The 13,216-nt window shown below is 48.3% G+C and overlaps 2 protein-coding genes across 2 annotated transcripts; one reads left to right on the top strand and one right to left on the bottom strand.

The window, feature by feature from the left end:
- Window positions 1-557: 557 nt before the first annotated feature.
- Window positions 558-9,122, bottom strand: SNRNP25 (small nuclear ribonucleoprotein U11/U12 subunit 25). Its single transcript, XM_077828704.1, has 6 exons — window positions 8,904-9,122; window positions 8,183-8,273; window positions 6,608-6,713; window positions 6,129-6,203; window positions 3,784-3,846; window positions 558-697 (listed from the first exon to the last, which is right to left on the bottom strand). The coding sequence occupies exons 1-5, from the start codon at window positions 9,018-9,020 to the stop codon at window positions 3,792-3,794; spliced, it is 444 nt and encodes a 147-aa protein (XP_077684830.1). The 5' UTR covers window positions 9,021-9,122; the 3' UTR covers window positions 558-697; window positions 3,784-3,791.
- Window positions 9,010-11,712, top strand: POLR3K (RNA polymerase III subunit K). Its single transcript, XM_077828705.1, has 3 exons — window positions 9,010-9,240; window positions 9,524-9,611; window positions 11,149-11,712. Exons 1-3 carry the CDS (start codon window positions 9,130-9,132, stop codon window positions 11,274-11,276), a joined length of 327 nt encoding a protein of 108 aa, XP_077684831.1. The 5' UTR covers window positions 9,010-9,129; the 3' UTR covers window positions 11,277-11,712.
- The last annotated feature ends 1,504 nt before the right edge of the window (window positions 11,713-13,216 follow it).

Raw genomic sequence — 13,216 nt, 5'->3', positions numbered from 1 at the left:
TTATTTAAACACACACAGGCTGGTGTTCTGCAACATGGGGCTGGTGTCATCTTGTTTTATAGATGCCAGTTCCTTTTTCCAAGGCCATCACATCCTGCCTGTCTCACCAAGGGAGCAAGCTCCTGGAGGTAGGGCAGCACAAAAGCAACAAATGCCATGGTTTTCCATACAGGCCAGTCCTCTGACTGTGTGCACGCTCTCTAGCTGCTGTTGGTCTGATTCCCATCTCCTGGGCTCAAGGCCTCACACCTCCATTTATGGCTTCTTAGAGGCAATGCTCCACACCTTTACCATATCCATTTTTTTAAGCTTGCAGTAGCTCAGGCTCAGTTCTGCCTCTCTGTGGTCTGGATTGCTTCATGACCAAACTCTGGTCAAGACAGCTGCATAAATTATTAGTCTGAGTCCTTTATTTCTGGTTGTACCTATGGTGGCGTCAAGTTCTGGCAGACAGAACTTCAGAGGGCTCCGAAAAGCATCACTGTGCACCATTTGCCCTTCATAGCCAGGGCACAGCAAAAGCAACCACCACATTCAAACACTAACCTATACAAGAATTTATCACCTCCTGCATCTGCTCTGCTTTGAAATGCCACAAGTTTCTCTTCTGGAAAGATGCTGAATGTGTAGGCTGGTCCTGCTGCAGTAACAGCCTGGACTGAGTCCTTTTCCAGCAGAGGGAATGCTGCAGCTGGAGCTGTAACCAAAGAGTGAGAAATCAAGACATTGCTACTGCCGCCCCTATTCCCACAGGCTGGCAAGCGACCTTGGGCACCAGCTGGGCACTCTCAGTGTGGTGTATGTTGCTGTGTTTTCTTTATAGTTACCTTAGGACAATCAAGCATCCTGTATCAGACACAACATTTCCTACATCAATTACTAGGAGCTTGGCATTTGAAAAAAATACCATGCAAACAAAACAAAATTTTGTAACTTGATAACTAAAGTTAGGCACCTCGATGAGCAGCTTGGTGGTGCAGTGCTGCCGCTTCCTCTAGCATTCGGAAAACCAGTTCACTTTATTACATGCAGGAATATGGATTCAGGTGCTTAACTTTAATCAACCAAGACTGACAATTTTGGCCACCCCAGTTTAAATGCCAGCCAGATATCGGAACTGTTTAGTAAGCACACACAGTACCCTTGTTACATTGTTGAAAATACGCATAGTGGCTGAAAGCATTTTAACTACATTAACAAAGAGTTAAGGTTGCCCAGTGGTGCACTTTGCCCTTACAGAATGTTTAGTTCTTCAAGTGGCACTGCATATTCCCACTTACAGGTCCTGCGCCACCACCCCGCCCCTCAGTATCCCCGAGGTACCGAAGGAGATTATAGAAGGGGGCAGAATGCCCGCCCCACCTCAGTTCCTTCCAACTGCATGCCTGGACAGCTGTGAACTCCTCCAGTTTCCTCCAAAAACCTTAGTGTTCCCTCCTAGTGAGTAGTTAGGGTGTCTCTCTGGTTCTGAGGTATGGTGGAACCAAAAAAGCAAAGAAAGCTGGGGTTTAAAAGGTGTGCTTACTGCCCAGCTGTATTCCCAGTATCAGACAACCATGTACAGTACCTGAAGTGTCTGGGAGAAGGCCACTTGCCTTTTGGGTATCTGATCTGTCAGAAGTTCACTCCTAGTGCCCACAAGTATGGGAAGATTTGTCTGCAACGCCCTTTGCTTAAGGAAGCCCTTGAGGCTAGAGCTCTGGATCTGTTTAGACTTTGGTTTCAAGGTCTGAAAGAGTCAGCCTCTGCCCCGGTGGCCTCCATTGGTTCTGAATGACTGAAGAATTGCAAGAAGGTGCCAAATTTCCCCCCTTATGATTCTGTCAGTGCTTCTGAGCACCCAGAAAGCAGAAGTCTCTGAGGACAATCCCTTATTCATTAAGGGATCATAGAAAAATTAGTATAATTACATCTTTGGAATCCCAGTTCTTGATCTAAGCTCTTGTCATCAAACAGTTTTCAAAAACAGCATTTGGGATGGGTCCTGACACTAGTAAAGGCTGCTGTCCAAGGGTAGGCTGGCCCCTCAGTAGCTGTGCCAGAGCACAGCCCTAAGAATCAAAGGTTGGCAAAAGGGTAGAGCCCCCAGCTTGAACCCCCCTACCTCCTGGCACTGCTCTGATACCACCTCCCACCCCCCAAATTTCCTATCTCTGCCCCCCCCAAAGTTTTAAGAATCTGAAAGTGTTAGCAGCAGCTCATGTTAGGTGTACTATGTATCAGGATCCCCTTGACTAAATGGCCCAGTCACTTGCTTTTCTTTGATCACACTCAGTCCCATTGTACAGGAAGAGGGTGGAGGGCATGGATCAGGATTTCATTATCCTTATTGCTTACTAGAGACTTTCACCTGTCCTGTATTTAATTAATGCTAATTTCCTTGACAGTACTTCTAAAGTAAAACCAAGTCCACTTGTGGATTTTAGAGCCCTTGACAATATTGCTCTTAAACCAGAAATTTTGGTCTCAGGGCCAAACTTTCAAAAGGATCCCTGCAGAATGCAGGTAGAGGGAAACTAGTGTGCACAACATGCATTCTCTGAAAGCTGCCAAGGAAAGGGCTCAAACTCTCAGTACATGGGTGCAGCTCAGGTTCAATGACCACAGCATGTCCCCTTGAGCCACCCCATTACTGTGACAACAGTCTGCCTGCAAACTCTCGGGTTTCAGAAGAGCCCTAGGATTGCTGCCCTTACACGTTTTACTCTTTGGGCCAACCCATGCTGGAGTAGTGTATTTTACTCAGTAATTTTTTCAATATTGATTCCCCAAATGGGTAGGGGATAACACTCAGGGGGGTAACACCAGTTTGGGTGATATAAAAATGTTTGTTCCTGGGCACAGAACAGCATAATTCTCTATTCAAGTACAGCATCAAAAATCAGGATGAGGTCTGCTTTATAAAGAAGCAAGTCTCAGCCCCAAGTATTGGCAAAAAAAGAAAGAATCAGATGATTTTTGTGAACCGCTGATATTTAGGGAGGGGACCCTTTCCTCAAATGACCCCAAATTTGGACCACTAACCCTACCCTGAATGCACCAGTCTCCATGAGGCACAGAACTTTCAAACAATTCAAGTCACCCTGTGGATTTTAGAGTATTTAGAATAGGTGTGTTTTAAACAGTAGGCGACTCTTGACCTCAGCTGAACTAGAACTGCTGTTCTACTCTAATCTTGTGGCTCAGAATTAAGGATATCTGGGAAATGCATCAAAAACTTTTTTTTTTAAACCATGTCAGCATTAACCAAATGCATGAACTGCAAGGATAATAGGTGATTTATTAAATACCTGAACCAGTTGTTTCCACTGCTTTCAACGTGTAGGTTGATTTAGTTGTGTTCTTGCTATGTGGTTTATATAAGCACTGAATTAATAGTTCACTATAAATTAAAGTGCTCCTTCAGAGAGCAAAAAGAAAAGGAGGACTTGTGGCACCTTTTTGTGAATACAGACTAACACGGCTGCTGCTCTGAAACCTTCAGAGAGCAGTATTTATTAGCTGTAAAATACTATTGGGGGGAGGTAACCCCATTGATATCAGTCACAGCCGCAGTGCCTAATGATGAGGCTTCTGTCTACTTGGCCTCACTCCAGCCTACGTGACTGAGACCTGGAATTATAGTAGGACAAGTGGCTGAAAGTGACTGGAACACAGCAACAACTCTGGAGCGCTCCAGCAGCTGAGAGTTGCAGCGTTGGGCACCATGAGCATGAGCACTATGATCCTGGATTAATGAAGATATAGGCTTACAGAATGTGTGCATGAAGCTTTAAGACGTACCTTACAGGTCACTTTCGAAGCTTCTTTATAAAGCAGACCTCATCCCGATTTCTGATGCCGTACCTGCAGAGAGACTTATGCTGTTATATGTCCATGAACAAACTTTTATATGCCCCCAGCCCAGACTCCTCCTCACCTGGTAGAGTCCATGCTTTCAAGGAGAGACATGGGCCCCGTGTTATTGGCAGGACACCAAATAGTCATGTGACCAGAGAATTCTATTCCATTTATCCAACTTCTCACCCCATCACTGCAGTAAGTTAAGACCTACAGTCATTCAATGTATTAAGTGACATGACTAACATCTATCACATGCACCTCCTTCTCTCTCATCCTGTCCCCAGTGTGAGAATCATGCATGCACGGGAGAGTTGGTTTTCGTAGCAAAGGCATTTCTTGCACCCACCAATCCGTACACTGTATTTAGGAGACAAGCCTTTCTCCTTCAGTCTGTGGATGGAGGTTGCCAATTTTCTTCGTCCAATCTGACTGGCTCCAGCGTGCCCAGTGCCAGAATGTCTGTAATAGCTAGAGAATGCAGCAGGTGCTGGCGCTGCTCTCTTCTTCTCATGTTACTGAGTATATGTATGGGAAGCTGGGATGGTTTGTAAACTTCTTACTTAGGTCCCAAGTGACATACCACTAAGCAGGGCCAGGAGCCTGTCTTCCACTCTTCACTCCCTCTTCCTGTGTCATCATGACTCCCACCCTACCTCTCCCTTCAGCCTCTCAACCAGTGGCACGGCTCCTCTCCCCAGTGCCAGGGTTCTGTACTTGGTCTGCTCCCTGTCCCCATCTTATCCTGGATGCCTCACTGCCCATTAAACCATACCGTGAGAAAAAACCGACTTACTCCCTGGTCCCAGCTAATTTCTGCCCTCCCAGCCCCATCACCACCACACATGCACACTGCTCCCTGAGGAAAAATAACACCCTCCTTTCCCCTGCCTCTTTTTCCCTTGGTCTGTGGGCATCTATGGTGTTGTCAGGCTAATTTAAACTGAGCCCCTCAGGGCAAAGTGTCATATTTATCTGGGAAGCACCTTGCATACCTGTGGTTGGTGCTCTGGAAACAGCAATAGCCTGGGGAATGCAGAACCTACTCTTGGTAACTGCGAATCAGGGAAATAGCTTTTCGCCAGGAGAAAGGACTCTTGGCTGTTCTGTTGAACTACAAGGTTTGCGGACTTCGAAACATCAAGTCAACATATTGTACTGTTATACACATGCCCCGCTGAGCTCCCTCCCAAGAGCGTGAAGTCATGCACACTATGAGGGCAGCCCAGAGAGTGAGAAACAGGTACTGAGACATTGGCGGGGGGGAGGGGGGGGGGATTTCCTTTAATAATAATTATAAATGTTGGATCTAGATTGGTCAGTGGTGTATCATAAGTGGGGCTGGATCTTTCACCCTGGATAGCGGAGCTGACCAACCTCTGGAGAGAGGGCTTTCTAAGAGAACCCCTTACTAATAGTCACCAAATCGCTTCCACTGAGGTTCACTGAGACCAAGCCAGAGAAGGACCTTAATGGCTCTAGCCCACTTTTGTGGGAACAGTGTGAACAAGAGGGAACCTGAATGGGAAACCCCAAGACACAGGAGGTTCTGGGCCACCTAGAGGAATGTAAGTGGCTTCTGTTTTGTTCCTGTAACTGAAGAGGAAAGCCTGTCTAACTGAGCATATAGAAAAGCGTAAGACTAGATAAAAAGAACAGGAGTACTTGTGGCACGTTAGCGACTAACAAATATATTAGAGCATAAGCTTATAAGATCTCTCTCTCTCACCTAACTATATGTTCCATTCTATGCATCCGATGAAGTGGGCTGTAGCCCACGAAAGATTATGCTTTAATAAATTTGTTAGTCTCTAAGGTGCTACAAGTCCTCCTGTTCTTTTTGCGGATACAGACTAACAGGGCTGCTACTCTGAAACCCGTAAGACCAGATGAGACTCAATGTGTGTGTTGGCTGTTTCTTGTTAGAAAATCTCCCTCTCTCTCATTGCTTTGTTGCAGTGGTTAGCTAAAAACAGTTTTAAGGAGGCTGTTGGTTAATCTCACTGGTCACAGATTCCCCCAGGGAGAAAACTCATGCCTGAGCCCAGGTCAGGAAGAGACATACAGCTAGTTCACTGACATAACACACACCCTGGGAGCACTCCATGAGGCAATGCAGTCACACTTCTCAAGCTTTCCATTGGAAAATCTAACCAGAATCAAAGGGACAAGACCAGCCCCTGTACACACAAACGTTTTACACACATGCAGTCTGACAACAGCGATCAAACCAGGCCTCCTCCTAGTTCCAGCAGGCTCAGTGAAGATAGAGAAATCCTGATACTTACTCTCGCAGCTTCTTTTTGTCATCTGTCATTTTCTCTCCAGCAAAGGTTAAGTGATATGTTCTCCATACATAGGTCCTGTAAAAGCAAAATTCTGTGACTTAACAGAGGGCAGCAGGAACAGCAGCAAGCCACAAAGGATCAGAAAATAAGGATGACAGCAGCTCTGTATGTGGCCTGCCCTTCCACCGCTCTGTTCCCAGCTATCACAGGTCAGCCCAGAGTGGAGTGACTGAGCAGCTAGGGCCTTCATGCTCTTTCTGGCCCACATGTGCTTTACAACGGACTCCACCTGCAGTTATGTCTCTAGGTTTGATTACACAAATGAAGGCCAGGATTTACATGCCTCAGAGACAAAAGGAAATGAATAGGATTGTGTGGGTGGCTGCTTTATGCTCCCCTTGTTGTAGGAGAAACGGTAGTATCAAGGTTCATCAGACTGCCCACAGCACCCCCTTTCCTCTGAGGAGCCCCCAACTCACCAGCTAATGTGCTGTATGCCCCCTTCCCGCTCCTGCTTCAGCTGCACATATCGCTGGATGGCTTTCTTCAGGTCCAGGACACTGGCATTCTGTACCACTACTACAGCTAAAAGGGAAAAGATTGTCACCTGGCAATGGCCCCAGAGATGCATTCTGGAGGGAGGCAGAGCTCCAGCTCCCATACCCCACCCTCACCTCTTGGAAGCTGCACTTTAAGTGGAGTTGCTTTGTGCTATTTGTGGAGAATAAAGAGCAACATTAGGACTGGCTTTCCTTAATGCTCCAATCCAAAAGCCTGTGCCACAGTAACCCCAGGGAATGGGCTCAGGGCTGGGAACTGTATGATACAAAGCCAGTTTGGCAGCTGGTGAGAAGTGAGGTAGGGATGAGTCTGCCTGGCTTTATCAACTATCACACAGGAGTTTTTTACTTTATTGCATCACAGCATTTTAGGCCCCAACCTGTGCGTCTGACTCAGGAGATGGTTTGGGCTGCAGAAGCCTGGTGAGAAGGCATTGAGCTACAGCAATCTGATACCCTGCTGGCAGTATTCAAAGCCCTGCATGACAAGGAGTTTACCAATCTAGTGCCCTTCACAGTATCACCATGGTAGGGTGCCATGTGGAGGGGCTTGCCCAACCTCAGACACAGCACCCACTGCACTGGCTTACTAGCCGGCTCAATACTTAAGTGCTGAATTTCCTAGAACTCGTCCTCAATCTTCTGGTTCCATTCAAAACCCAGCCCCTGCAGATAGCCTTTTTTCACCAAGCATGGAATTCCTCCCCAGAGCCTATCAATGCCACCCCTACCCTGGCTGGGGAAGTTCACCTCAGAGCGAGCTACGCAGTGGAATAGGCACCACTAGATCAAGTGGCAAGAGAAGATGTGGGAACTGAACTTTGGTCTCAGTGTCCTCCCCAGATCCAACTCCACCTGAGCCTGGCTTCAGTAGGAGGCTGCACACATGCCCAGTGCCACTTAACTGCGAGCAACTACCCCAGCTAGCTCTACCACTCTCCCCCCGGCTCCTGCTTCTAACTGACCAATGCTCCAGAGCTCTAAGCTGTGCCTGAGATTTGCAGGGGAGATCATTCAGCATGGTCCCTGTAGGTGTGTCATTTAATATAGCAAATACATGTATGCAGGGGCAGGCCCTACACAACCCCTGAAGTAGCATATGGGAGCAGACCCACTTCTCCTGCCTTTAGCCCCTCCTTTCTCTTTAGGGCAAAGATCTGGCCAGTGAACTAAGGCAGGCCGTCAGTATGACCTTAGATCATATGTCTACTCTGCAATAAAAGACCCATGGTATGGGCATCTGTGGAGGCACCCACGCACAAGAAGGGTGGGTCTCAGAGCCCACGCTCCAGTTTTAGCCCGAATGTCTATGCTGCAATTTTTAGCCCCACAGCCTGAGCCCTGCAAGCTGGAAGCAACTGACCTGGGGTTACTCAGACTCAGTGCTGTGGCCTTTTTATTGCAGTGTAGACATACCCAGAGAGACTCCCAGCACAACCCCGACAGTCAGCCTAGGGCGCCGGGGATGGGGGGAGAAGCATGTCAGGGACTTACGCATCACTTCTTCATCCGCCTTGCACACCCGCACAGTCATGGCTTGGCCATACTCCAGCGCAATCTGAGAATTGATCTCCTCCACGGTGACCTGTCCAGAAAGCGAAAGGCGGACGAACCACCAGGTGCACCTTACTCCCCACAGCCCTGTTAGTGCTCTGAGAGCTGTGACTCAAAGCATCTAACACCTGCAGCCATGGGGCTCTGCCTCTTGCCAGCCTCCCCCTCCCGCCCCCAAAGGCTCTGCCCCTCCCACACCCTGCCTCCAATCTGCAACCCCCAGCTCCTCCACAGCCCTGTCCCCTCATCCCCCCCTCCAGGGCTTTTCCTCCCGCCCCACTTTTTCCAGGACTCTTCCTCCCCCATTCACCACCCATGCTCCAGGGCTCTGCCCCCCATGACTGCCCATGCCCTGAACCCACCTGCCCCCCCGAGCTCCTCCAGGACCCTGCCCCCCCACGCCGGAAACCCAACCCCCGCATTCTCCAGGGCTCGGCACCTCCCCCCGGAATTTCCAGGACCCTGCGCACCCCACAGCGCGCACCCAACCACCCCCACGCTCCAGGGCGCTGACCCCGGCAGTCACGTGCGGGGGAGGAGCTCGCCCGGGCTCGGGACACGCCCCCCAGCTCCTGTCCGGCTCGCGGCCGGTCAGTGTCCGCCCCAGAGCGGGGGGCGCGCTGCAGCGACGCGGCACAATGCGGGGGGCGGGGAACGGCACCTGCACGGGGAGGTCGCACAGCAGCGGGTCCTGCACGAGGCGGGCCAGCCCCTCCTGGAACAGCTCGAGCACCTCGGCGTGCGCCAGCTCCTCCTCCTCGGGGCCCGGCTCCGCCATCAGCCCGTCGCCCGCGGCTCGCCAGGAGGGCGGGGCCTGAGCGGGGGCGGGGCTTCCCGTGACCCGGAGAAGGGAAGAGGCGGGGCTGCGACGTGACCCGGAAGCGGAAATGCTGCTGTTCTGCCCAGCCTGCGGGAACGTGCTGGTGGCCGAGGAAGGCGCGAGATGCCACCGCTTCGCCTGCACCACGTGTCCCTACGTGCGCAACGTCACGCGCAAGGTAATCCCCCCCGCCGGTGGCAGCGCCCCCCGCTGGCGAGGGCTGTGCTTCGGTGGGCGGGGACTGCCAGCTCCTATAGCCCGCCTCCTGGGGCAGGGCAACCAATCAGAGCCTGGTGGGACGGGCCTGAGGGGGGGTCTGCTGGGGGCGGAGCTAGTCGCTGGCAGGGCGGGGCCGATGTGGGCGGGACTCATGCCATGGGCGGAGGCGCCTCCCCCCCAGGCCGCCAGGTGAAATCCCAGCGGGGTCTGGGCTGGAGCCTCACGGCCTGTGTGCCCCCCAGGTGAGCAGCCGGAAGTACCCGAAGCTGAAGGAGGTGGACGACGTGCTGGGCGGCGCTGCGGCGTGGGAGAACGTGGACTCCACGGCAGGTGAGCATGGCCCTTGGGGCTCGGCTGGTGATGCCTGGTTGGCCCCGCCGCTGCGGGAGACACTGGGCCCTCCTGGCATGGCGGGGAGCCAAGCCAGAGCTGGGGGGACAAGCTGAGCCAGGGAACAGCTCCTGGCAGGCTGGCTCCCAGCCTCCCTCCAGCACAAGAGCGGCCCTATTGGGTCAGACCAACGGTCCATCTAGCCCAGGATCCTGTCTTCTGATAGTGGCCAATGCCAGGTGCTTCAGAAGGAGTGAACAGAACAGGGCAGTTATCAAGTGATCCATCCCCTGCCATCCAGTTCCAGCTTCCGGCCGTCAGAGGCTAGAGCCATTCAGAGCATGGGGTTGTGTCCCTGCCCACCTTGCCGAATAGCCATTGATGGACCCGTCCTCCATCAACCTAACTCTTTTTTGAAACCCCTTTATAGTTTTGGCCTTCGCAACATCCCCGGGTCGTGAGTTCCCAGGTTGACTATGCATTATGTGACAAAACACTCCCTTTTGTTTTAAACCTGCTGCCTATTAATTTCATTGGTTGACCCCTAGTTCTTGTGTTATGAAGAGTAAATAACACTTCCTTATTCACTTTCTCTACATCAGTCATGATTTTATAGACCTCTATGATATCCCCTCTTAGCTATTCTTTTCCAATTTTAATATATCTTTTTGAGATGGGGTGACCAGAACTGCACACTATATTCAAGGTGGGGGTGTACCATGGATTTATATAGTGGTATTATATATTGTCTGTCCCTTTCTTAATGGTTCCTAATGTTCTGTTTGCTTTTTTGACTGCCACTGCACATTGAGTAGATGTTTTCAGAGAACTATCCACAATGATTCCCAAGATCTCTTTCTTGAGTCATAACAGCTAATTTAGACCCCATAATTTTGTATGTATTGTTGGGATTATGTTGTCCAATGTGCACTACTTTGCATTTAACAACATTGCACTCTTTGCACTCATAACAACTCTTTGCAGTGTGCTTTGGAATTAATTTTGTATCATCTGCAAATTTTGCCACCTCACTGTTTACCCCTTTTCCCAAATCATTTATATATATATATAGAACAGCATATTCTGGGTCTGCTTATGTGCATGGAGCTGTTGCTATTTCTGTGCTTCCATTTCCCTACTCCCATTGGGATCTGCCCCGTACCCTGCAAGATTTTCGACTGAGAAAGAAGTGACTTCTGGCCCTACCTTTCAGTGGCCCTGAGAGCAGCATTAGTGCCCCGCTGTATCTTAGAAACCAGATAGTCCCCAACATGTTAAATCCGTTGGCATTAGGGAGTGCTCTCAAGGACAGTGGCCAGAGTTACTGATCTACCCCTGAAGGCCCTTTAAGTTCTCCCATCATGTAAAAAGTGAGCCAGTGGACATTTTGAAATAGCTCTTGAATGGATTGTGGAAGGCTGAATTCTAGTCCTTGAGATAGAGCAGCTCTAGAAGTGAGCTCCCCTGGCAGAATGAAGAATTGCTTTGCTAGCCCTGGGAGCTGTACTCACTGTAGTTCGTCTGGTTTCTTTTGCAGAGCCGTGTCCCAAGTGTGAGCATCCGCGTGCTTACTTCATGCAGATTCAGACCAGATCAGCTGATGAGCCCATGACCACCTTCTATAAGTGTTGCAATGCCCAGTGCGGCCACAGGTGGCGGGACTAATTTTTGCTTCAGATTTAATTTCTTCAGTATCATTTTTGCTGTTTGTTTGAAAATTCTCCAGCTGGGTTCTATGAAAGATGGTAACATGGAAATAAGTGTCTCTGGTTCCAGCTGTTGCATAAAGTTAAATTAACACTGGCTGCTGCTCGTGCAGGCATTCACCATAATCTGATGGTCCAGGGGCTGAATGTTATGTGTACACTGCACATTTTCCTGATAGCAAACATTGTTAGAACAAAGAACTGCCTCTGTTTAGAGATTATATGCAAAAAACTATTTATTCAGCCGTTCCCACTGCAATGCTGCTCTTTTATAGGGATGCATTAAGTTATCATTTATTACTGACCACAGCTGTGATCTAAGATTGCAGGCTAAGAAATGGCAGGAATGGTCAGTATCTAGATGGGAAACAGATAAATAAAATGTTTAAGTCGTACTATTGCTTCATTGGGTGATGCTTCCCCTGGATCAGTACTGAACTCATAGGACTGGGGCCCTGTTGTGCTATGCTCTCTACAGAAACCTGACAAAGACTGTCCCCTTGCCCTAGATTGCTTATGAATGAAAGGAAAAAAAAAAGACAGGTGAAAGATGAGGGGAAAGAGATACAGTATACAAGGAGCACGATCAGAGTGATCTAGAGGAATTGTCATTTTAGTTTTGTGTTTCAATATTTAACTCCTGTCCCTGGATAGTATGAGGCCAGTGTGTGAGTGGAGGTGGCTTCTGTCTCATAATACCTAAAACCAGGGACCTGACTGCTGGACACTAAGGATACCACAGTGCTTTTTTCAGACTTATTTAAAAAACAGGCCTTGTCTATGTTCAAAGTTGCACTGATTTAACTAACGGTGTGTTTAAAAAGACCTCCAGCAACTAGTGAAACCAGTGCAAATCCCTGTGTTGACACAGTAGGATTTAAACCTAACATATTGATGTATTTTGATTCCTTAGGGAGTTAATATAAGCCAGCTTGAAGTCAAATTAAGAGTGTCCAGTAGTTTTACTAAAGTTAAACTAGTGCCATTTCAATATAGACAGATGTTCTCCTTCTCATATTTATTCAGTGTCAAGTAACCAAGTGACTTTTCACTAGAAACTACTGCAGTGTAATAAATTGGTTAGTCTCTAAGGTGCCACAAGGACTCCTTTTCTTTTTGCAGTGTAATGTAATTTTTCCCATCGCTGGGTTACCCTAAAATTTAGATGCCAATTAAATTAGCCTACAATGATGCTTTTAATTTAACAAAAGGTAACAAGGTTGTGGCCCGCCCTAAAGGAATTGCCAGAGCTTTACCGGGGGCTTGTTTCTGACCTGCAGAGGGCTCCCAAGAGCAAGCTAGTCTTGCTAACCCCTGAAAGGACACGGATACAGCCTTCTGCTCAAGGATGGACACACAAGCAGAAATTCTTCAAAAACAAAAATTATTTATTTAACAGAAATAGAAGTTACAGTGGGTTTAATAAGGCAAGAAAAGATACAGCATTTAATACAGCACAATAGAATTACATTTAAGAATTGTACAATAAAGCAGTGCAACAAAATAAAAAGACTATATAGGATATCTAACACATACAGGAAATACAGTAGTTTCAATGAAACATGCATATAGGGATCCCATATACACAAATGCTTTTAGTTTTAGTGATACAATTTAACCCTGTACTTAATACAATATGGTGTATGTGACCTCTATATACACTTATGAAAAACCATTACCGTATTCACAGATTTAAACATTTATTTAGCATCAACATTAACACTTAATACTAAACATTTAAAATTGAGCATCCTACAAATGCTGGCCAAATGGTTGCAGGATGGGTAGGGGAGAGCTCACTCAAGGCACAGGCATCTGGCTTTATTTATAGACAGATCCATATATTCTTAAATGATAGGTAGAAAAGAAGATCAGACTTACACTTATATCCAAAACTCC

The sequence above is a fragment of the Eretmochelys imbricata genome, chromosome 10 (assembly GCF_965152235.1).
Source record: "Eretmochelys imbricata isolate rEreImb1 chromosome 10, rEreImb1.hap1, whole genome shotgun sequence".
In the NCBI taxonomy this organism is placed as follows: Eukaryota; Metazoa; Chordata; order Testudines; family Cheloniidae; genus Eretmochelys; species Eretmochelys imbricata.
The sequence above is the reverse complement of the archived record's forward strand: the minus strand, read 5'-3'. Positions and strand labels throughout refer to the sequence as shown.